Genomic DNA, 23,420 nt, shown 5'->3' with positions numbered 1-23,420 from the left:
GATAACCATTAAAACTTAGGATGGGTGCTTATCGGGTCCAAAAGCAGAAGGGGCTCACGTAAGGGTAGGCTCTTGGTTGATCCAATGGAATACTATAGGAGCAGTAAAGGGGTCTGGCAGAACCCCTAATTTCAAGACGCCACACCGATCTTGAGCCTGCTTTGCACTGGCGTTCCCGCATCAAGCTTCACTGTATCGCACCGGCACATGCCCACCTCAAGCTTCACCACCTTGCACCAGCTTCTCCGAGTCCGCCGACACAGAACGCCTTGCTGAGCTTGGTGGGCTCGGATGTTTGCTGGGGTGGGCACCTGATATGTCTTTTGCTTTTATTTCAATTGTCTAATAAGTAGGAGTAGGCACTTATTCAGGCTCAGTTTGACAATGGTAACTGTGTCACACGGTGTACATTGCACGATATGGTGGGAACACAACATTGATACTTTTTCATGTGTTACTTCGACAGAAGACTGATGAACACCGTTTATTGCCCAGATTACACATGGCAGATTTTACCACACCAGTAGTAGTAGTTTTGATGACCGTTTTTGTGACACAGACCAGCAGTTGGTTGTCTGTGTTAACTGTATTGTGCTGTGTATGGATGATAAAGGAGGGGGCGAGAATCGAAGATGGGGTTGTAGTTAAGACCTATGTCACTGGGAATGATCAGTTTGGCTTGTTTTCTTGTAATCAAGCCAGTACGTAAGCAGTTGTGCGTAAGAGAAGGGGTACTCTGAAAAGTTATGAGCTAGTGCTTTGCTACGCAACCTGGGTACTGACAACTGCCAACCCGCATAAGCAGAACACCCGCAAAGTTTGTTTTTTAGTGAGGTAGAAGGGAAAGGTCACTGAATGGAGGTCTTCCTCTCTTTATTACAAACAACTTGAGACACATGAACACACCATGCAATACTGCACAGTAGTCTCCATTCACCACTTCCACCACCTTGTGCCCATTTCATGCAGCCACTAAACACAGGATGTTTCGCAAACACAAGGGCCAGTTCTCTCAAGACAATAAACCTGAAATTGTTAGTAGTCTTAATGCGCCAGTGAACAGCATGCACCGGATAAGATTGCAAGCAAACAAAACTGTCTTAGTCGACCCAGCAGAGCTTTGCCACAAAGTCGGGCCGCTGCCAGCTCAACTTGCTTCATTGCAACTGCATTGCGGAAATCTTGCATCGATATATACACAAAGCTGGAAAAATGCCCTAAATTGAATTTTCATACAAAGCTTATGCTGCAGAAAACAACAAACAGTGAATGGTCCGCGGTGTCGTATTGTGCAGTGGAGAACTTATTTGCAGGCAGCATTTCATCGTAATCGACTCCACACAAACAAGTTGTGTGGGCTACGTTGTGTGGTCCCAACATCGCACACTCGTTTCACGAGACATCCACAGGTACGGGAGATTTGTTTGGTACAACTGCCTTTGTGTCGATAGCGATGCCTCGTCTTTCCGAGATCAAGGTGCTTTTCTACACTGTGCTTTTCCATGGTCTAATCATTCTTTATCACCTCCCTTGACAAGATCGCTCATGCAATGGCTTTCTGCTTTACTTGGCATGCCACCATGTTGGCACTTGTTCTTGCACAAATAAATCTGTAATCATGTGCCAGTCAACCAGCACTGTTACCTCACCTCCTGCTGGAAAAAAATGAGCTGCAAACGCTCTCATCAAGCATGACTGAGCTTCGGAATCCACATTCCGAGGACCATTTTTGCTGCAGTAACCACTTTTACGTGTTGACAACGTCCAAGCCCAGGTGCAAGCTGAATGTAGTAGCATGTCTACATCTTGCTCTAACTTACTTGCAAAGTCCAGTACCCCTAGAAAGAGAAGGCGTCCATGTTGCCTCCTTTGAAAAATCTAATTTTCACCTGCTTTAATTTTCTTAAGCTGAGTGCCAGCATTGTGCTGGCTTTGTCTCGGCCTCCAACACCAATCCACCATTATATAGCGAATCAGAGTATGCCAAGCACAACCATTGGATAAGAAATTATGAATGCTACACTTCCGGAGAAGTGCTTTGACTGAAGCTATTGACCCTAGTAAAGGACTCCTTAATTGATTAACTTCTCCGGTTGGGAACAATCCAATGCCGAAACTAACACCCACAATCTTCCCTCAGCTCAAGAACCTGAGAAGATTTTCGCTGGAGTGTGACTGAGCTCACAGCTACGCTACACCTAAACATCTATGAAACAGAGTCGGAGAAGATCGACGACTAAACAACCAATCACCTTTACACCATCTCCACTCACTTTCATGGGGTTTGGCAAAGTGCCCCAAACGTCCATTGGGAACATCTCTGAAGCGTCCATAAACCACCATTCCAAGCACCAAAACGGTCCGCATCGGCAGTCGCCACGAAAACGAAGCGACTTCGCCAGCCAGAAAATGCGAGTCCGACTAAGTCCGCCGGGCCTTCGCCTTGCGGCGGGAGTCGAGCGGAGACCCCGTGGGGTTCTCGGACCCCTTTGCCAGGCCCCTGAGGACGCCCACCAAGTCCGAGACCAGCCCCAAGATGCGCGACGAATGGTAGCACGCCACCAGGAGCGCCACCGTCACCGGCAGCGCCAACAGCGAGGACCGTGCCACCACGTCGTGGTCGGCGTGCTGCGGTGCTTCCGGCGCGTAGGACAGGGACAGGTGGCGGTGAGAGGAATTGGCACGGAAGCAAGAGGTGCCTGTCGTGCCTGCACCGCCGGTGCCCCCTTCCAGCTGGAGGCAGTAGGAGCGGCCATCGCGCGCCAGCGGTGGCAGCAGGAAGAAGCCACCGGGGCCCAACTGACCCACGTGCACCGTCTGCTCCGGGGCGTCGTCTGCTACCAGACGTACCTGCAGTAGGCAATTGGGTTGACGACAAAATGGAAATGGTTGGTTCGTCGGTGGGATTGCGAGCACCAAAATGGCAAGCACAGGAGAGAGGACAAGTATGTGCACTTTGAATTGTTGTGGTCTCGCTCGGATTTGTCTTTCTCACACATGTAGTCCGGCGATTAAGTTGCCGTAAAATACCAGGGAAGCGCCCCACCCCACTTTCACTGAAAACTTGATTGATCTAGACATGGGTGCTTGTCCAGTCTAATTAGTAAAAACCAGAGCTCTGAAGGCATGTGTGAAAGGAATCGGAGAAAGCAAACTTATTTTCCCACAATAATATTGCCAATGTGGCCGCCACAACAGAGTGAATATTTTCGGCTAATGCCAGCACTTTGGAGGGGGGGGCACTTAATGTATAATTTGCAGATTTCCCAAGTTTGGGAAATATTAATACTAGTGGGCGCTTCCTCGGTATTTTACGGTAGTGCCAAAACGCTTTTTGCCTACTTCCGTCTATAAGGGCAGAGCGAGGCAGAGCTCCACACAGCTTATAATATGAATAAGCTAATCTGTCCAGCTTTAAACTTACAAGTGCCAAGAAATCTCCCCTGGTTTTGAAATTGTAAAACAAAAAGAGTTGTTCTGTGCAAGAGCTCTGTGCGAGACGTGACAAAACTCATCAAAACTCGCGGAACTAAAAAAAAAAACAGAGCAGCAGAGCATATTTTTCAACTTCAAATTTCCTAACTGCCTTCTTATGCAGCACACTTACCTTCAAGTTAGGCAGGTTTCTTGCTTCGGTCACCACCTTGCCAGTGACGTCCATCTGGCCGAAGAAGCGGAACACAATCACCCTCACATCGGTCAGGTCTGAAGAGGTCACCTGACAGAGAAAAACGTAAAGCGTAATAAAGCATTAGTTTTTTTCTATTCACTATACATATATCCATACTTGCTATGAAGAGGATACTGCAGCACACCACTGAATCAGTAAGGCCTTAGTTGAAGCTGAGTGGCACATTAGGTGAAGCAGTTCCATTCCTGAGACCATAAATGCCCAATCTGGGCTGGGCTCCTAGGAACCGAAGGGTTCCTGCACTCCATTTTTTTTTTCCATTTATTTAATACAATTTTGTTTACACGCATTGTCTTAGATCACATGGCTAAAGGCAGATTTAACACCTGACTGGGACATGCCACCCTTTCAGCCACAGCGATGGTACACAAGATTCATGTTAATGACCCCAAGCAATGATTTTCCAGTAAAGGCACTGTCTCAACAGATCTGATTCATGCATTGATGCACAACTATGAGTCGAAAACACCCTCTACTCTATTCACCCCTAAGCTGATGGGATAATGGAAACTATGAGCTCGTCGGACCAGCCATACGTCCATTTTTCGCAATCTGATCACGCTCTCGCTCGTACCCACACGCAGAGAATGGGGTCGGGTGGTGAAAGGAAGGCGATTGATTTGTCCGGCGAGTGAGTAGCTCCCCCCGCACCGTCAGCTTAGGCGTTAATGGATTGCACAGGATTGTTTGCAAGGTCTTCACTGCTTTATTACCCAAAGCTTGAGACCGATGGGGGGGGGGGTCCCCACGATCGAAAAGTTTGAAAATGTCAGCCTCAGTTGCATGTTAATGACGAGCTCACATTTATGGGCTGCTAAGACGGACAATTTCGATGGTGCGGAAAGCACGCTGCCAAAGAACCGTGGCAGCTTGCCATTGGCACGGCCTCGGCATCCGCGGACTAGGCTATGGCTACCGGTGAATGCTCTCTATAGCAGTACAGCAGGCTCGCGGTAATTGAAGCTCTGATACTTCGTACCTCCGGTTAATTCAAACAAATTTAAAAATTTCGGTTGTCCCGCTATGTTTTTTATGTATTTATAAGCCACTGAATTCAAACGGCATTTACGTGCACTTCATATTTTGTTTTCTCGCAAACCCCGTTGAGTGCACATCTTAGCGAACACCGGTGCACCGCGGGGAAGCACGACCGCAGAACTCGCCTCTGAGAGTGTTGTTTCTCCGCAGTCCACCGTTGCTCGGTCCAAAGCGAGCTCAGTGGGGTTAATAGCCCACAATAGACAACTTTTTTTTGGTGCATAAACAAACTCAATTTTATTTTGAGGTGCCGCGCGCTGTCTAGACGGCCCTCAATAGACAACATTTTTGAGGGATGAATAAACTTATCTCGCACATTTCATCAATGTTTCACGTGTGGCGTACCCGCTCATGATTAGTAGGCTCGTGTAGAGGAAATCCCCGATCATCTACTTTGTATGTTTAGCCATCCATAAAACAAATCCTAATTTTATCTCCCATCAGATTTAGATGAATGTTTCATAATTCAAACGAAGTTCGCGTCTTCCTGGAGCTTGAATGAACGAGTCTACTCGCCTGCAGCAGCCTCTCGGGAGGGGCGGCCCTCTCGACATGGGGGTTAGCGTCCTGCTTGAGCCGCAGCCGGTAGGTGCAGCCGGGCAGCAGCCCCCGGATGCGGAAGGCGCCCCCCGGGTCGCTCTGTGCCTCCTCCTGGTGGCCCTGGCAGGAGCCCGTGCCCAGCGCCTCCAGCGCCACACCGGCCTCCGCCTCCCCCGTGATGGAGCTCACGCTGCCCATGCAGCTGAACGCCACCCGCTCGCCCCTGCGGCAGCAAAGCCGGTCTCTAAGGGCTCGATCGTGCTCTTCCATTTACGAGCGTGATCAACTACGCTGCAACCCGATTGATGACGCCAGTGTGCTCTTCCGTAAGCGATCACTCAAATGCAAAGGTGTCAGCCTCGAGGCACTGAGGAGCTCGTTGTATGAATGCAGAATGGGAAATTCCGCCAGTGGATCCGGAGCGATCCAGAAGCACACTGTGCTATCACCTTCAAAGCGATAAATGCTAGTGCATGCTTGGATAAAGTGACCGGACGTCCCGATTTAGGCGGGTCGCTTTTCCGGCAGCGGCCCCAGCTGTCCCGCCAGCATGCTTGTGGGCAGGAGCGGATGCAGAAATTTCCTGAGGGGGCGGTCAGGGGTTGGTCAGTGTAGCATATGTTTAGGAACCCCCTCCCCTCTCCCTTGTTTTGCACCCTAAATTTTACATATGCAGAAATCAAGAGGGGGGTCAGGACCTCCGGACCTTCCCTCTAAATCCGCCCCAGCTTGTGGGACAGCGTTATGCCCTGCTTCCACTTCCCCGAACCGCGAATAGATAAAAGACGGCATCGAACGAAAGAATCACACAGATGAGAGGGCGCTTTCTCTGATCAATGAACGAGATATGCGTGGCAGAGAAGGTGCTGATGCCGAAGGTTAATTTGCGTATGACACGTAGACAGTACTACGGACATATTATCTACAAAAATAGATACATTAGTACTAAAGAAATGTTTCAGCCAAATGTATCAGATGTGCATGCCAAACGGTATGCAAATTGCAAAAGAAAAACAATGTGCACAGTGTATAGAAAATAATAGAAAGATGTGATTTGTTACGGGAATTTAAAGTTTTGAAGTCTCACAACAAAGTAACCCCCCCCAATACGCGTCCCGCTTTGAGGCTCGAGGAATACGGTCACCTTATGCTCGAACGCGCAAAAAGATACCATAAAAAAAGTGCTTCAAAACCATGTACCATAGGAATTCCCCACAAGTCCCCTTTGAAAGATGGCACCCTATTCCTCTTCTGCACAGAGCCATACGGTATATCTCACAACGTACAGCAGAAGACGCTACGAGCCACAGGAACCAATTCATAACTCGAAGCATGTCACATGACCTTCCAGTTGGGCTTAGCAACGCACCGACCTTGAAGTCACGTGACACGTGTGGAGCAAGCAGAGGATTGCAAACATGCCTCGTAGCATCCATCGCAGTAAGTGATAAGGCGAAACAGCTAGAGTACAGTGCAGTACAAGACCTAGCACTCACGTGACACGGACATCGACCGTAGCCCCCTCGCCCACGGCCACCATCTTCGAGGGCGGTGTAAAGCGGTACTCCTTCATCATGGGCCGCAGGAAGTAGTTGCCGGGGCTCAGGTTTGGGAAGTGGAGTTTCCCATCCTCCCGGGTCCGGCTGTTGTTGCGGTAGTCCACGCCCCCGCTCAGTGACACCAGCACGCCGGACAGTGCCCTCCCCGCCGCATCCACCACCGCCACATTCACCTCAGAAAACTTGAACGCCTCGAAGTGCCCCAGCTTGCCCAGGGGTTTGAGCACATAGCCTTCCCTCGTCGCCTGCACGTCGTACTTGGACTCGGAGTCTAGCGGACCAACCAGGAACTTGCCTGCGGCGTCGGACACCGTTTCGACTTCGGGCTGGTGTCCGCCGAGGTCCCGGACCACGACCTTGACCCCGCCGAGCGGAGGGTGTATTCGTCCGTCCACAAAGAGCCCAATCCTCCCGTTAAAGCGGACCTCGTCTTTTGAACAGTCATCCCCGACGAGCAGCTTGAAGGTCGGCGGATTGAAGAGGAGCCGACCCGACCGTGGAACAATTTCTACGTTCGCGTTTGGCGGGAGCATGACGGCGAACCGGTAAAGGAACTGGTTTTCGGCGTGCGGCACGGGGTTGGCGAGAGGCACGCTGACAACCGCGGCGCCAGAAGCTGAGGCGGACACGACGAGGTCCGTCACGTTCTCCTCCGCGACCACAACTCCGCCCACGGAGTGCTTGGACGCGGTCAGGACGACCGTGGCCGGCTTGGTGGTGTCGAAAAGAATGTTCTTCTCCTCGAACTCGTGGCACCCAACCGTCTTCACTGCGTAGACACCTTTTTTCGACAGGCAGTGCGTCGAGGAACCTGCGGGAACGGAGAGGCTCTGCAAGGCACCGTCCGAGTGGACCATCTGGACCTTCGTGGCGTGCGACGAGGAGATTGCCATCTTGAACCCACTCTGCCGCAGCACGACGTTCGAGACGTCCCGGTCCACTGAGTGAATCTTGACGTCACCATGCTCCCAGCACCAGTCGGGGCGGTTCGCCGACAGCTGGTACTTCCCGACGACGAGGCCCGAAAACGAAAAACTCTCGTCCGACTTGACCTCTGCTGTCACATCCGCGTCGACACCGCTCCCGGCGGCGCGCAGGAACACCTTGAGCCCCGAACCGCACTTGCCGACGCAGACAACGGTTCCCTGTATCTCGGCGCGGAACCGGACAAATGACACGTCCGCCTTCTTAGCAGACGGCAGGACAAGGGGGAGTTCCGATGGCACGAACCGCAGCCCCGCGGCCTCCTCCTCCTTGGTCAGGAATGGCCGCAGCACGTACTTGCCCGTCTCGAGCGTCGCGCAGAACCTTCCCCTGGCGTCTGCGGTCGCGCTCACGGGTTCGGCGCCGCCTTCGACGACGACGCGGCGTCCGCCTCCCTCGATCGTCCCGCACACCTCGAAGCGGCTGGCCGTGATAGGTGGCAGCTCGGGGGTGTTGGGGGACACCCGGACGGGGAAGGGGTCGAAGGACATGCCCCCCGCGCGCACCTGCAGCACGTACTGTCCCGCCTTCATGTTCTCCAGCTGGAAGCCACCAGAGGCGTCCGTGGTGGCGGCCTTGGCACCGCCCAGGTACACTTCGGCCTGAGCAACGCCGGGGCCCGAGGGGGACTCGAGCACCTTGCCGCTGACGCTGAAGCCTTGTACCTGCAAGCATTGCGTCGTCGATTGGCGGCAGAGGCGCGACAGCGGAATGCGCTCCAATTCGGCCGTTTCTGTCTCTTTCTTGAGTATCTCCGCTAACCTAGCTCCCGCGAATTTTGCATATGTTGCTTAGATCACGAACGCTCGAAACAAACAGGCGCTTTGTGCCAAAGCTGGCTCTTGTTCCACCATTTCGTCTCTTTGCTCTTTCAAGTAGCTGAGTACCATCATGATGTTCACACCAACTTTCATTGTTTGTGGAAAATGGTGAATCTTCAAATCTAAAGTAGGTTACAGTACTCGAGGTCGAACATGTAGACAGAAATCTGTTCCAGGGTGGCAGAGGACACGTGACACTTCATGATATCCTTCTGGGTTCACTACTGATGACTGTTCGTATGATCATATGGAAGTGACAAATGACTGACAAGTAAGTAGTTGCCACTTCCACTCGCAGCTTCTTGCACTCTGAGAGGGGGACAGAACTTTTTAACTACAGCTTCTGATGCGTGCCTGACGGTAAGCATTTCAGAAAAACACGCTCACTGCGGAAACGGTATCAGATATTAAACGAGCAATATATTACCAAACAGGTAGAAAAGAGAAAGCAGAACATCACAATAGATATCCTAACCTGAAAAGATCTCAGCATCCAGATGGCCATTTTACTGAAAGGTTTGAAAAATTTTAATTTAGCAGCTGGATCTAGCTCGAAATATAGAAAGGCTTACCAACGCAACAAAGTGAGAGTTTGGAGGCTGGAAACATACATAGCAAATTGCTGGGCAACTGTGTTGCACGTGAAACGTGTGGTTTCAGTTCGATTCTTTTGGGATTGACGTCTACGCTCTCGGCCCTCTTTACTGGTTGGTTGAGCGACTGGCAACTCCGCTTCATTTTTGATATTTAGAAAACTATGTAGCCCTCTTCAGTATCATATAGGAAGACCCCATGTCAAATATTACGATCTAATTCCGTCTATATATTTAATAAACTGGCCAGCAAACCTTCAAGTGAACCAAGTCGCCGAAATATGCCAACTCTAGCAGGCGACGTGAGGCGCAATCGTCAGCGCAGTCAATGCGACGGAGTTGGAGCGGCCAACGTTGAACCGCTACGTCAGAGGCATGACTACGTCATTCTCACGTTTTGTTTGTTTTTACTTCTCAGAGCGAAATTGAACGATGACGTCATGAGTTTCTCCTCCCGCTGTTGGCTCAACGGCATCCACATGATCATCGTAACGCGGATGCGCTAGTTTACGCTGCCCTGCGCGCTTATCGGTCTGTTTCTCCGCTCCCCCTCTGCTCTTTCGTCTTCGCATGGCGTGGACGGTGATGGCCCCCGAGCCATCACCGTCCACGCTATGCGAAGCGACCTGCTTGCGTCGCGTGTCCTGTCCCTCGCCCCCACGAACGTCCCAAGACCACGTGGTTCGACGTGACGTGGCCATGACTCTGACGACCCGAGACCAATGTTGCCTGACGCAACCGAAGTTTCGGTTTTGGTATCAGCTGATGTTTAAATTAAGATTACACAAATAATATTCCACATTTCGCGAATCTGAAGACGTAGAGCTGTTTAGTAGTGCTTTGTGAAATGGAATCACATGTAAGCCTAAATTTTTCGGAATTGAGCTGAGTTGCCCTTGAACGCGGGGCATATACACTCGATAGCAATTCCTGGAATGGAGATACCAGCGCTAACCTGGGTTTTAAACCCCTGGCGCTCTTCCAGAACCTGAACTAGCCAATCAGCGTCGACGTTAATGGGTGTGACGTCATCACCTGGCTCAGCCAATAAGCATCGAGTTAATCGGTAGCTTCACTTTCCGCCTTTACAAATTTCTAGACCCCCCCCCCGATGAGAAAAAGTATGTTCCACGTGAAAAGGGCATTCGTAATGTTAACGGCTTCCCAATAACTCGGAAATTTCAGTATAAATTTCAACAAACATGTGAAAGTCCAAATAAAAGTTTGATTCATCCAGGTTGCTATTTGTCACTACTCCATTGGTACTCGGTTACTCAGAAAGAGAGACTGCTTTCGGTTTGGGGTTCCACTAGTCCGTTAAATGAAAACAAAGAGTCTGTCACCTGGAACTTGGCCGGGAAGCGGTAGCTGCCGTGGCCAACCGAGAATGCCGCCTGCTTGGGGGCCATGTCGAACTCTATGCGCTCTGCTTTGTAGAAGGGCAGCAGCCGGTACGAGCCGGGGGCCACGGTGGGGAACACAAACTGCCCGTCCTCGCCAGAGGTCACGTGACAGACGAGGCGCAGGCCCGCCGGCAGGGCGAAGCCCCGGGGGGCGCTCTTGACGCAGCCTTCGGGAGCGGCGGTGGGTCTTGAGGCGGAGTCGGTCGTGAGGACAAAGTGGACGCCGCGCACGGGGTCTCCCTCTCCCACCACCTCGCCACGGACGTCGTAGCCGGCGACGGCCAGGTGCCGAGCGACGCGCCCATTGTCGTCTGCTACCTAGAGATGCCGGCAGCGCGCAACCAGACGACCATGAGGATGAGGGGTTTTACGACTTAAAAAGCTTCGTAGGCCATACTGCATTAAACCGGGTTTTATGTTTATGTTTCGTTGTTTAGAATGCGACACAATGTTTGCAAGGACGATTTTGGGAGGCGTAAATTGAGTCTGGTGTGAGAGAAAGATTGAAAGGTTTGAAAAGTAGAAGAGACGGAATAAAAGGGGGGTACAGGCGACGTATAGAAGTCGGCCAAGTTTTGGCAACACCTGTTCAATGACAAGACAGTAACGATGAACTTTCCACGTCGGCCACCAGATGCCAGCACAAAACACAGGTCCCAGCTGAATGCTGGTACAGCACTCCTGTCCAATCTGCGCCTCACACTAGCTTCCGGTAGGCGACAAACAAGAAACCAGCGCTGCGGCCTTGTTATCTAGAAAATGGTGGTTTGACACATTGTCTGTTTCTCTGCCTTCTGTCTTTCTTACTACTTTTTAATCTTTCTTTTCTTCCACTCAACCCAGTGTCAGGTTGACTTGTATCATGGTAAACTTCCAATAGTGTGCCTGCAGTCAAAGCTTTTCTTTTTTCTGTCAGTTCCAGGTTAGGGTCTTGTCCATTCTGATTTCGGTCTTGTAGCAACAGTAATAATTCGAAGGGTTATGGGCATGCTGATGTTATCGAAAGACACTGGCAGAAAAGTTGCGAGACGAAAATTGTTCTTCCTTCTGCTTCGGAACGTTCAACGCCAATTCTAGTGGTCGGGTATGCACGGCAAAAGCCAGAATGCCAACACCTCCAGATGTTGGCACTCTACTCGGTGTGTTGATTTCTTTGTGAAGGGCAACTCTGCTCAATTCCAAAAATTTTAGGATAATGACTGATTTTTCCAGTTCACAATGCTCTACTGGCACCATTGTGGAGTGGCAAAGTTATGCTAAAAAGAATTGCATTGTTTTCTCAAGAACCAAGGAAAATTAAGCGGAAATGCCCTTCAAGTTCTCAAGGAGAATAGTTCTGCAGCGCACCTTAACGGAAAGCTTGGCCTGCTTGAAAGCCCAGGTCGGGTGGCTTGCCACCAGGCTATAGTCCCCAGGCAGGATCTTGGAGAAAGTGTAGGCACCGCCAGCCCCAGTCACAGTCGTGTGCAGCACACTGTTGCCAGTGCCTTGGAGTTCGACTGTCACTCCTGCGGGACCCTCCTCCAAGCCGTGACTCACAACCTGCAAGGGGAAGCATGGTCATAAATGCTTAAACTTGCTTCAACGCACCTGCGACTTTGTTGGCCCTAACACCTTGGTCAAATGCGATGGGCGACTTCACCAACCCTGTCGAATGTGACGGGTTACCCCATCATTTCTATTGAAGGTGATGGGTGATCCCATCATCTCTATGGAAGCTGACGGGTGACCCCATCACCCATGTCGTGCACGACGGTGACAGGTGATCCCACCATCTCTGTCAAGGGTAAAGGGTGATTCGATCACACCTTTTAAGTGTGACAGCTAGGTGACCCCATCTGTGCTGAGGGTGACAGGTGATTCCGTAATTTCTGCCGAAGGCGACGGGTGACCTCATCATCTCTGTCAAGGTTGACAGGTGACTTCATCACCTTTGTCCAACATGTGCCAATATCTCTTCATTGCTTACACGAACAAGTGTGTAAAAAAATACACGCGAGGGCTTACCTTCCCTGTGACGGAAAATCCTTTGAAGACAAAGTCAATGTCCTTGGACGTGCTGCAGGGGTCTGTAGACCCGTCAATGCGGAGATCGACCGAGGCTGGTTCAAAGATCCATCCCGGCGGAGGCTCCACCTTGAGCACATACTCTCCTTTGTCGTACAGGGGGATCAGGTAGTAGCCATTGTTGGGTGCACCTTCCGTCTGGTACTTGTGGCTGCCCTGCTTCGTAAGTCTATAGAGAAACATTATCTTTTAAAAAGAAAAGCTTTTTCTTTTCTTTTTTTATTAAGGTTTGTGCTGTTTCAATTCTCGCTTCGGGAAACGTTTTGCACAACTACCTTTGCAAACTCAATAAATATTCGATAAGAAAAAAACCGCCTTTTCGTGACTCGTCGTCAATGGCAGCCTAATTAAAAACAGCGTAGTCTAGGAAGGAAACCTTAAGATAAATTAAAAGGGCCAAAATAAAGGTTGCAAGCATCTCATTGAGACCTTTCTTCTGTCTCTTTTAGTCTCAAACATCATGATTAATATGCACCAGCTCGCCTGCACTTTGAGCAAATTTTTTTTGTAGCATAGAGTAGCTTAATTACTACTTGATATGCGGCGACAAGGCGGTAGTGATCTATGCGTTAATGTTTTACACAAGAGCTGGCCTTGCAGATCACCTAACGTACGTAATTGAGGAAACTAACTACTCATCATGGTGAACGCACCAGGCCCGTTTGATTAATAACTGTGCTTAAATACTGCCCCTAAATGACCCTACAAAAATACGTCCTGTTCAGATACGAACTCGAGTTGCCGATTGCAATATTTTTTTTTTTTTTTTTTATTTATACATACTGCAGCCCCACTGGGGCTATGGCAGGAGTGGGAGGTAAACACAGACGGTCCGGACATCACTGTGGACCACTGTCACTGTCAAATATGCAGAGGTTTCCGGCGTGATTCTAACTTTAAACACGCAATCACGCCGGTTTTCGCTCTGTACTCACAGTTTGACCTCCACCCTAGAGTAGTTGATTTTCACAGTGGATCGAATAAATCCGCCACAGCCGATGACTTCGTCCGACTTCGCGAGGTTCGTAATTGTCAATATCGCAGCTAAGATATATAGGGTAGTTCTGTACATTGTAAATTTTGCTGTGTCACAAGTTTCCCGTCACGTAAAATACATCACACAATCTTCCTGTTGAACGAGAACCCCACGATACACAGCGCAAGCAAGGGAAGCGACAACCACGACAACTTTCTCGGCTTCTGGATAGGTCACATTGTTTGCGGCGTTTGTTCAAAATTCGATACTTTTGACGCGGTGGTATGGCGGTGGTGTGCTCTAGCTCTGTTTATTTTAGTATTATTCCTATTATTACGCTTCAAATCACTTGCTACAATTTTTTTATCATTTTATTTAATTATGTATAGGTATTCATTTGTGCACGCCCTCAGGTAAACAGCGCGTACTACGTTCCGTTTTCGGTTTTGTTTCGGGCTTCGTCTTCTCTTTCCTTTCACTTGATATGCATCAGACCAGGCACGTGGCCAGGGGGGAGGGGGGGGGGGAGGAGGCCATGGCTCCCCCCCCCCCCCCCCCCCCCGAAATCTTCCATTTTGCTGGGACCTACTCTTCCCCCTCCCCCTCATACAGCATTTTGTCATGCGCGCCCCCCCCCCCCCCCCCCCCCCCCGAAACAAAATCCTGGCTACGTGCCTGCATCATACTGAGGATTTTGATGATGATGTTATAATTATTAGAAGGGCATGAGGCAGTCAAACTAAGTCAAACAACATGATCATCGTCATCTTTGCCAAGCCTAGTCTGGTCGACGGTGGTGGTGCGGCCTGTGGGGCCATGTCACCGGCGGCCCTCCGCTGGCCGATGCTATTTGTAAGTACCGCATCGCATATCGCCGATAACCTCATGGACTCGCTAGTCACGAAGGCCCTTGAATACTTGACCGAGCGGACGTTTATTGCACGATGCAAGACGACGAAATATACTCACTGCTGCGCATTGCATGTCTCCTGATATGCATATGCGCTGATGCCCATGGAGATGATTTTTAATTCTTGTTTGGTTTGAACACTGATCTCTATATAGAGATCAGTGGGTTTTGAGGCACAAGTTTCACGGTGTGCCATAAACACGGTGGAAGGATCGCGAACTGCGGGGGTCTCTACGCGACGCCCATCCACGCTCCTCTTTGTCTCGAGCTTGTGATTAGCACTACAGACTTTGGAAGGCTCAGAGAACTAGAAAGGTGAGTTGTGACGGCCTGGCTTTCCGGCTAGACATCTTTCCCTGATATTTTTAGTCATTTCACTGCATAAGTTTTAAAAATATGGCAGGGAGGGTTCAAGCACAACGCTAGGGACATATACGCATGAGTCGAAATACTGGCGTCGATCAAACTTGTAGCTACACGAGCGAACTTTCACGAGATATGTGAGACAGGGCTAGCAGGGCCACGGTTCTGGGCAAAAGACAGACGCATAGCGGAACAAAGCGAAGTGGGTCACGTGGCTCGTGCCACAAAGGGTCACGTGATATCACGGTGTCATTTGACGTCATTGTGCAAAGTCGTGGTGTCACGTGACGGCATGCCGTGTGACGTCAGGTCACATGACTGCGTGACGTCACGTGATGTGGGACGTCACCCGACCAGATAGAGTCCTCTCAAGAACGCACGCGCGCGCCCAACAGCCCGCCGCGAATTAGCGTCGCTCGCTGGCGAAACGACGCAACTGTGAGAAAACATAAATAAAATATCTCGTTGCCATGGCATCTCTCATGCAGCCGTCGCACACCCTTGAGAAAGAAGCTCGTGCGCGTCTGATGCCGGAAGTTTGTGCGGAAGTACAGCATGCGACACTGAATTAACGCACACACATCATCGGAGGTTTGTTTGTATGATTTTGTTTTAAAGGGGTATTGTCAGGCACAACATTTTACCTCAATTAGGGCACTAAGCTAGCAGCCTTAGATAAAAATATAGAGAAAACCGGTGAGGTTGTTTGATCGTGCTAACAGTGTCGTGGATAAGCATGAATGGATATGGCGCAGACCTTCTGATATACTAATTAATTGAACTAGGGTCCACTTTACTCGAGTACTTCAGCGGAGGGACGGTCGAGGAAATTTTGGAGCTCGGCCTCGGGGGACCTTCAAGGGGTCTTGGAGCAGCCCCTGCCCCCCCAAAAAAAAAAAATGAAAATCAAGTAAATCATATTTATGTGATTTAAATCATATCTATCTGATTTAAATCACTTCAGCTAGAAAAGAATGACTTTTTGTCCATAAATTTGTTTCTAAAAATGGCTGCCTGATATAAATCTCTCTTGTTTGATCCTTCTTTTAATGACCACGGAAATCATAAAACGATAGACAAAAACGCTGAATGAAAAATAATTTCGTGATCGTTTTGGTGAAAAGTGTTTGATTTAAATCATGATGGCGAAATTGGTGTGATTTAAATCACGATTTAAATCATCTTGATTTTTATTATCCACCCTGCTCTTGGGTTCTTGGGGGGAGGGGGGTAGTTAGCGTTGGGGTTTCCAGTTTGAGAACTCATGCGTAGACAGAGGCACTAATGAAATAACTCCCTGCGATCCTTCAGGAATGTTCACGCATCCTAAGAACAAACGAGGTCTCTATTTCCGCAAATTCGCCGGATCCATTTTTTGATTGTCAAAAAAAAAAAAAAAAAAGGAGAGGGGGGGGGGGGGGGGGTATTAGAGCGATGTTGTGTGTCGACCCCGACAGGCACTTCTGGAGCATCCATCACGCTCCAGACAGTTTAAGCACATGGTCTGTGCTCGATGTAGAGCAGCCAACCGATCCCTTGGAGAAATTTTGTGGGGTGTCCACGACCCCACAGGCTGTCGTCGCCGCAGAGCACCATATTCTTCCTGTAGAAGGAGGGCTGGACTGGAGAATGTGCGTAGGAGGAGGAGAGCTTGGTCGCACGAATTCCCAGAGCGTTCCTAAAGGAACCCGACACAAACATCCCGAAGTTTGAAGTCCGCGTGTTTATTTCCAAGCAATAGGGGGAGGGGTCACAATTTTTGTTTGGCTTTCGGGGCTGTTCGTTATACGTAAAGAAAATCTGAACGCAGGCGAGCTGGTTAATCATGTCGTGTAAAATCAGAGACTATGGTAACGAAAAATGAAACTGGAGTCGAAGAAAAGGACGTAAGCAGAAAGTCGTTAATGGTGTTTTTTTTTTTTTTTTTTTTTTTTTTTTTTTGTCGTTGACTTTTGTATTTAAAGGCGTTGTAACTCGATCCTAAAGATGACATGCGCTGTGAATATGGTATCATTGAGAATCTCGTCTTAGATATACATGGGTGATTTCATCTCAGACAAGGCACGCGGTGTAAATGAGTGTCTTTTTTTGTTTTAATGTTGACGAAAGTTTGTGAAATGAAAGAAAATGCAAAAAAACAAGTTGGGCTCCTTTATTTTTTTTATTTTAGTTGTGGATTATTGAAGCGACCGAGTCGGAAATCGAGTTATTTCCTGCCTGTCGGGGATCGCAAGCTTCACCTCTCCTTTCTTTCTTACTTAATTTTTTTTAATGGTGTTATAAACAATGTCGAACTGTTTATCTTGGGCGATGTCTGGCCAGATTTGTCAGTCTCCAAAGTTCCGAGATAGCTTTTATATATATAATATATATATATATATATATATATATATATATATATATATATATATATATATATATTATATTTAAGCTATCTCAGAACTGTAGAGAATGAAACGTTGTAGCTAAAAAGAAATGTTAGATGCATGTGAATAAACGACGCTTTAAAAAATCGTACAAGCTCAAAACCGACTTTCTAAAACACAGTTATTTGCTTCCTTTTTGCTCTAAAACAAGCCATTCCAGCGAATCATGAAAGAACAATAACATATTAATCGTAATATTTTGTTTGTATGGCCCCTTATATACCTTGAACCTTGCCATACGCGTCTCTGGAATGTCAGTTTTATAGACGGCTTGCAAAAAACACACCTACCTGACATATAATACCTTTTATTTATCTATTTTTATTCAATGTCTGACAAATCAGTCACTTGTTGAGGACTGGTATTATATAGCATATGTTTAATTATATCAAGGCAATAATACTGACCAACAGGGACCATACAATGTTTTTTGGTTTTTTTTGGCGTTACAGATTTGTTTAAAGACGTGAAAGCTACACTAATGAGGTTTGTGCAGGTAAGTTATGCGGTCAGCAAATCATCACGATAAAGTCACACGATTAACTAAAAAAAAATAGTTTATGTTTTAATTAGTGAAAATGAGCATATGGTTCCAATTAGAAACTTACTGAGCCTCACCTAAAGCCACTACATCAGTAATTTCAAGAAATACTTCGAGCGCGTGGGAGGCGCATTAGTGCACGAAAGCATAGCCCCCTCATACTCGCAAAACCTGGCAGTACGATGACGGAGCCATAGAGCACCCGGTCGCAGGTTTGGAGCGCGAGGATCTGATAGCACGGAGCATTTCTCGGGGAAACTAAAGCCCCTTGATAAAAGCGTTTTTTACAAGTACCGCCAACCATTGTTGTGGAAGCGCGCGAGACACGTGCCATGAGCGGGTGCTCCGCCGCCATTCGCTTCCATGGCCCGCTCATTTCAGTGCTGTGCCGCCATTTGCTTCCAAGGGCCGCTCGAGACATGGGCCTCGTGCAGTCGCGCATTTGACGCTACTTGCAAGACGAACGCAAACACATCGAGGGGCTTTAGGGGAAACTGGTAGTGAGCGCACAGCTTTTGCAGCGGCGAAGTCCCGCGAGGAACGCGAGGAGCACGAGCGGACATTCCATCGCTCGGGAGAAGTGTGTTTCGGCGTCTCGCCGCAGCGGGGCGCCCGTTACATGACTTTCATCCGTTGTCTGCCGCTCTACGTTTTCACTTTCGGCGGCCGCGTCTCATGGCGATCTGCCAGGCCTTGTCAGTATAGAGGAGGCTATGGGCTAAAGATACCACTCGTCCAACAGGCACAATGCTGGAAGTGAGATGACGTGGATGATGAGAGACAGAAAAACAGCTCCTGCGCGTTGTCGCGCCGGTAGTCTCGCGAAGGCTGCACGAGTGAAAACTTTAGCCGTCCACCGTGTTTCCCGCCTGCCCAAAGTATTTCAAGAATACTGGTATGGTGGTTTTCGAAGACGCTAAGCAAGCTTTTCATTGGAACCGTATGCTTATTTTCACCCGTTAAAAAGTTAATTAGCGTATGCTAGCTAATTAGCCGACTTATCGTGACGAGTATCCCTCTACTTTATTCTCTCCTAACTGTATAACTCACATGCACAAACCGCATTAATGTAGCTTTCGCAACTTTTTTTTTTAACAAATCTAAAAGCAAAAAAAAAAAAAAGAAGTTTTTATACAACTACGAAAGTACGTCTAAAGAGGTTCAACATTCAAAGGACACAACCCATTTATAGAACGGCGAAGAAATACTGAATGGCGTAAATACCATGAGAAGATAAAGAGACATCTCTATTAGACAACTAATCACTTTCGCACATGACCGACGTGCGCTTACAAGGTGTTATTCCTTTCTCGTCCGGGCTAACGCTTGAAAGCTTTCGGTGTTGTAGCTGCAGCCCTCAGCTGGTAAGCTCAGAGCCGAGAAAGAATACTATATATAAAATCTGTGACTTCCTCGGTTGATTATAATTTCGCCCACGAATATAGGATTGTCGGTTCCTGGATCGCACCCTCATCGCATACATTTTACACCCTAGGGGGGGGGGGGGGGAGGGGGCTGAAAGGGTGTAGCGATGGATGCAAGTCGTCGGAGCGCCAGTTGAACACCGGATATGGTGTAATAAAACTTTTTGTATATTCCACAGGCGCTCTAAATCTGTAGCGCCAATGATTCTCTGTGACGTCACGCTGTCAGGGACATTACGTCACGTAGCCACGTGACACTATGGCGTCGCAGTATCACGTGACGTTATAGCGTCACGTGAACATCGTGACACTGATATCCCGGTAATCGTGACGACGTTTCGGTGAATCTTTTAAAACGCTGATGACATCACGGTATTCACGTATATAATGACGTCACGATGAACTTTTTAAAACGCTGATGACGTCACATGAAAACCATGACGCACGTGCAGCTGGCGGTATCGGCAGAGGTCCTCGGCGTCCAGGGCCGGAGCTCCGTTGGATCGGGACTGTCCCGCGATGAGGCGGGTGGAGAGTACGCTCCTTCTGGGCAGGATCCGAGACCTCTCGGGCCTGGAGATGGACGAGGTGGCCTCAGCGCAAAAGCATCGCCGGGAGCTCGAGTAAGCGAGTCGACGCCGACCTGAAGAAGCTGCAATAGGGTTTAGAGCAGGTCTTCGGCTGGCGTGCTTAGCGTCCTATACCGCCATGCACCGAGAGTCGTCCCGAAGTGGGTAACAAGCTACGTCAGCTTGTCATGCTGTCGGATGCCGCGATCCTGGCGGTTTGGAGGTAGAACTTCCGGCAAAAAGTACGAGCAAGCACAAGTGTCGCTGTCGTCGCCGAGTCCCAACTTGTTGTTACCAAAGTTTCCGCGGACTGTAAGACTGTAAAAATAGAAAACTAGCGTGTTTGTGTTACGTGGATAAAACAGTCCTTCGATGAAGTCCTGTTTCCGTCCCCGTCCTCTATGTTTTATCCTTTCTTGTATTCGTACGTAAGACTGATCAGGGGCGACCTACAGCTGAACAATGGTTCTTGTTGAGATATGGGGGTATACAGGGGAGCAGGACCTTTGCCGGGTGTTTTAAGTCGCCTTCTGTACCTGCGCTCTTCCCCCCCCCCCCCCCCCTCAAAAAAAAAGAAAAAAGGGGGGAAGGGGGGGTTGATAAATACGAATACAAAACAAGCGACTGCCGTGTTCACTTGCTGTTGTGCCACAGCCACTGGATCGCCGCAGCATGACACGTACATGCACGCCATCAGACAGAAATCGAGGGACGAAAAATGGGACAAGAGAGAGAGAAAGCGCATCGACATACGCAGGGGCCACGGCCGTGTGAGTTCGGCGGTGCCGTGCGATTTCTTCAACCGGACCGAGTGGAGCTGCTGGCTGCAGCGTCCCCGGGGCACCTCGAGGGTCCTGCTCAGGGTGAGCCTCCAGGACGAAGGGATCCCGGGACACACGCTGGCCGTCGCCTGGAAGCGCAAGCACAAGATCCGGGGACAGAACCTCTACGCCGTCGAGGACATCACCGCCGGTCAGTGCCAAACATTCGAGAGCGTCTGACCGAACTGCTTTGAGAGTATATAGGCGGGACCGGCCCTACAGCATCAAACGCCCTAAGCACTCCGGCCGTGGCACCCCCCCCCCCCTCTCCCTTTTTATACGCCTAAAAGTAAAAAAGTGGATGTTCCTCCTGGCTCTTTCCACTTCAGTTGGGCGAACGCTGGAGGGGAGGCGACTAGGGTGCCTTCATATGCGCAGAGCGCACATGAAGGCTCCCTAGAGGCGACCTCCTCTCCAGCTATCGCTCCGAGGTCTTAGCTCTGCTGCAGCGCATCCGGTTCTAAGACGTCGCAAAAGGCTTAAAAACCGGTCTGGTCTCTCTCAGTCGTACTCGGTTGCAAGAGTGTGAACGGGCCTTTAACCTGCCACCGACATCATGTTGTTAGTGAACATGCGAGTTGTGTCCCAACACGAGCGTTTTGTCGGACGAAACCAAAGTTCCAAAAACCAACGGCGAGTCGAGCGCGTGTCAAAAAAAAAAAAAAAGATAAATAAATAAAATAAATAAATAAATAAAAATTAAGCAGCTAAAAAGATTAAAAAGGGGGACCGTGGCGGCGTTCCCCTTTTGATGGCGCCATGGGTCACCGCCCAGGTCTAGGGAGGCTGTAGTGGGGTGGGCGCAACTCAAAACCTGGAGAGCGTTTGCAATTTAATGGCGGCGCCTGAGGGAGAGGATTCGAGAAAGGATATGCGCCAGTGTTGCCTGCACGAGAGCAGGCGCCCGCTCTGTTGCAACTCTGTTGCACCATGCGCCTTTCCTCCTCTCGCCTCCCATTGCAAGCAACGAGCGCCTTGGCGCAGCCTCTCTCGCTTCCTTCTCGCTCCGAGAATTGCAAACGTCGAGCGGAGAAAGCAAAGTTGCCAGACAAGCAGCAACGTCCAAGATGGCGGAATTTACCATTTTTCGCGTTAAAAAAATACTTAACCTATCGCAACAAAACTGGTGGCTATGGAAAAATATTGTGTAAATTATTCAAGCACCTTAATGGGCTTTTATGACCCGAGTTAGGAAAGAAAACGACCCTTTGTCCCATAGACTCCAGCAAAATTTAGCAATTAAATGGCGTCCATGTCCCGTAGTCGCCGATCTAGCAGTTGCACCCACCCTCACTTGAGCCTCCCTACCCAGGTCGCCCTCGTCAAACTCGCAGGGAAAGGCCGCCGAAAAAAAGTGTACCAGTAAGGGAAAATTCTCCCGGCTAGCTCGTGAAAATACATTGGTACACGGGGGGGGGGGGGGGGGGGGGGGTATTCTCACGAGGGACTTTACGCACACCGATGCTTAAATTGTATAAAAATACATGAACATTGACAGTAGGATGCAGATGCTCAACGACAAGTATCTTGCCACTGTGCAACTAAGTTTTCCCATTTTTTTGATGAGTGCATAATTCGATGATTTCAAACATTGGATTTTAATCCCAGTAATGTGTCATATGAGTTTTTATGCGTGAAGTCGAAAATCAATACACATATCAGCTCAAAACAGCCGCTCCCTGCCCCTTGAAATCGCCCTACCATTGTTTAGCAAGCGAGCAAAATGGCAACAAAATGAAGCTTTCTCATAATGTTGTAAGGCAATGGATGTCTAAAATATACTCGGTGTATGTTCCTATCGGTCACGTAAGCAAGTGGCAACGTACACGGGGCAAGAACCTCAGATGGAAAGTGACGATTTTTAAACCCCCAGCGGGGCAGCAGGATGGCAGCGGTCAGCGGGACCAGCTTGCCTACGAACTGAACCCCCTGTCGGACCTGGACAGGTACCTGAACAAGATCCAGGCGCTGGTCTACCTGAAACGGGGCCCAGACTCGCAGGGACCCGCCACGCTCCTCTACGGAGGCATCACCTACATCATCGACTTCGACCCCGTTGGTATTTACACGGGTTCCCGAATGATCCGAGTTCAAGTTGTCTCACGAATAGACAGACACCACTGAATGCTGACGAACTGTATGATGCTGATCGCACTGAATCAGTCATTCTTAATTCATTTATTACGCGGGTTTGTCACACGTAACTGTCTGCTACAAATGTCACTCGAAAAACCAACAAACCAAAAGTTCCGCTTCGTTTTTGTTTTTGTTCCCGCTAATTACTTATGTTCAATAAAAAAAAAAAAAACAGCGTGTGTGTGTGTGTGCGCGTGCGTGCATGCGTGTGTGTGTGTGTGTGTGTGTGTGTGTGTGTGTGTGTGTAAAAGAGGGGGGGGGGGGGGCTTATAGGTTGCACACGTACGAGGGGGGGGGGGGGGGGGGGTATCAGCATTGTTATCGAGATGTAAAAGCAGTAATCTCCTAAAACTCCCTACATACATGGCAATCTTATTCAACTTCTGTCTCTGAGCGCTTTTTTTATATATATATATAATTAGAACCATTCAGATTTGTTTTATATAGACCCACACGCTGTTAACAAACAAGCCCGCGTTTTACGCAAGGGCAAACAGCGCGAAAAAACACGGACAAAGTAAGAAAAAGTGGGCCACAAGTGCGCCGGACTCTCAGCGG

General features: G+C 49.2%; 2 protein-coding genes across 4 annotated transcripts; one reads left to right on the top strand and one right to left on the bottom strand.

Moving 5' to 3' along the window:
* Positions 1 to 848: 848 nt before the first annotated feature.
* On the bottom strand, positions 849 to 13,876 carry LOC115316657 (nodal modulator 3). Its single transcript, XM_029976087.4, has 8 exons — positions 13,632 to 13,876; positions 12,637 to 12,865; positions 11,977 to 12,171; positions 10,570 to 10,947; positions 6,766 to 8,477; positions 5,246 to 5,492; positions 3,608 to 3,718; positions 849 to 2,850 (listed from the first exon to the last, which is right to left on the bottom strand). Exons 1-8 carry the CDS (start codon positions 13,766 to 13,768, stop codon positions 2,422 to 2,424), a joined length of 3,438 nt encoding a protein of 1,145 aa, XP_029831947.3. The 5' UTR covers positions 13,769 to 13,876; the 3' UTR covers positions 849 to 2,421.
* Positions 13,877 to 14,334: 458 nt separating this feature from the next.
* On the top strand, positions 14,335 to 22,984 carry LOC121838075. 3 transcript variants are annotated; one of them, XM_042294087.1, is made up of 4 exons: positions 14,335 to 14,524; positions 19,789 to 19,959; positions 20,663 to 20,877; positions 22,673 to 22,984. In XM_042294087.1, exons 1-4 carry the CDS (start codon positions 14,426 to 14,428, stop codon positions 22,848 to 22,850), a joined length of 663 nt encoding a protein of 220 aa, XP_042150021.1. In that variant the 5' UTR covers positions 14,335 to 14,425; the 3' UTR covers positions 22,851 to 22,984. The 3 variants fall into 3 exon arrangements, with proteins under 3 accessions (XP_042150021.1, XP_042150023.1, XP_042150022.1); XM_042294089.1 differs by having other exon boundaries at positions 22,611 to 22,984; XM_042294088.1 differs by having other exon boundaries at positions 22,600 to 22,984.
* The last annotated feature ends 436 nt before the right edge of the window (positions 22,985 to 23,420 follow it).

Source organism: Ixodes scapularis, unplaced genomic scaffold (assembly GCF_016920785.2).
Source record: "Ixodes scapularis isolate PalLabHiFi unplaced genomic scaffold, ASM1692078v2 PGA_scaffold5__190_contigs__length_132052651, whole genome shotgun sequence".
Lineage (NCBI taxonomy): Eukaryota > Metazoa > Arthropoda > Arachnida > Ixodida > Ixodidae > Ixodes > Ixodes scapularis.
This window is presented reverse-complemented; position numbering and strand designations above follow the sequence as displayed.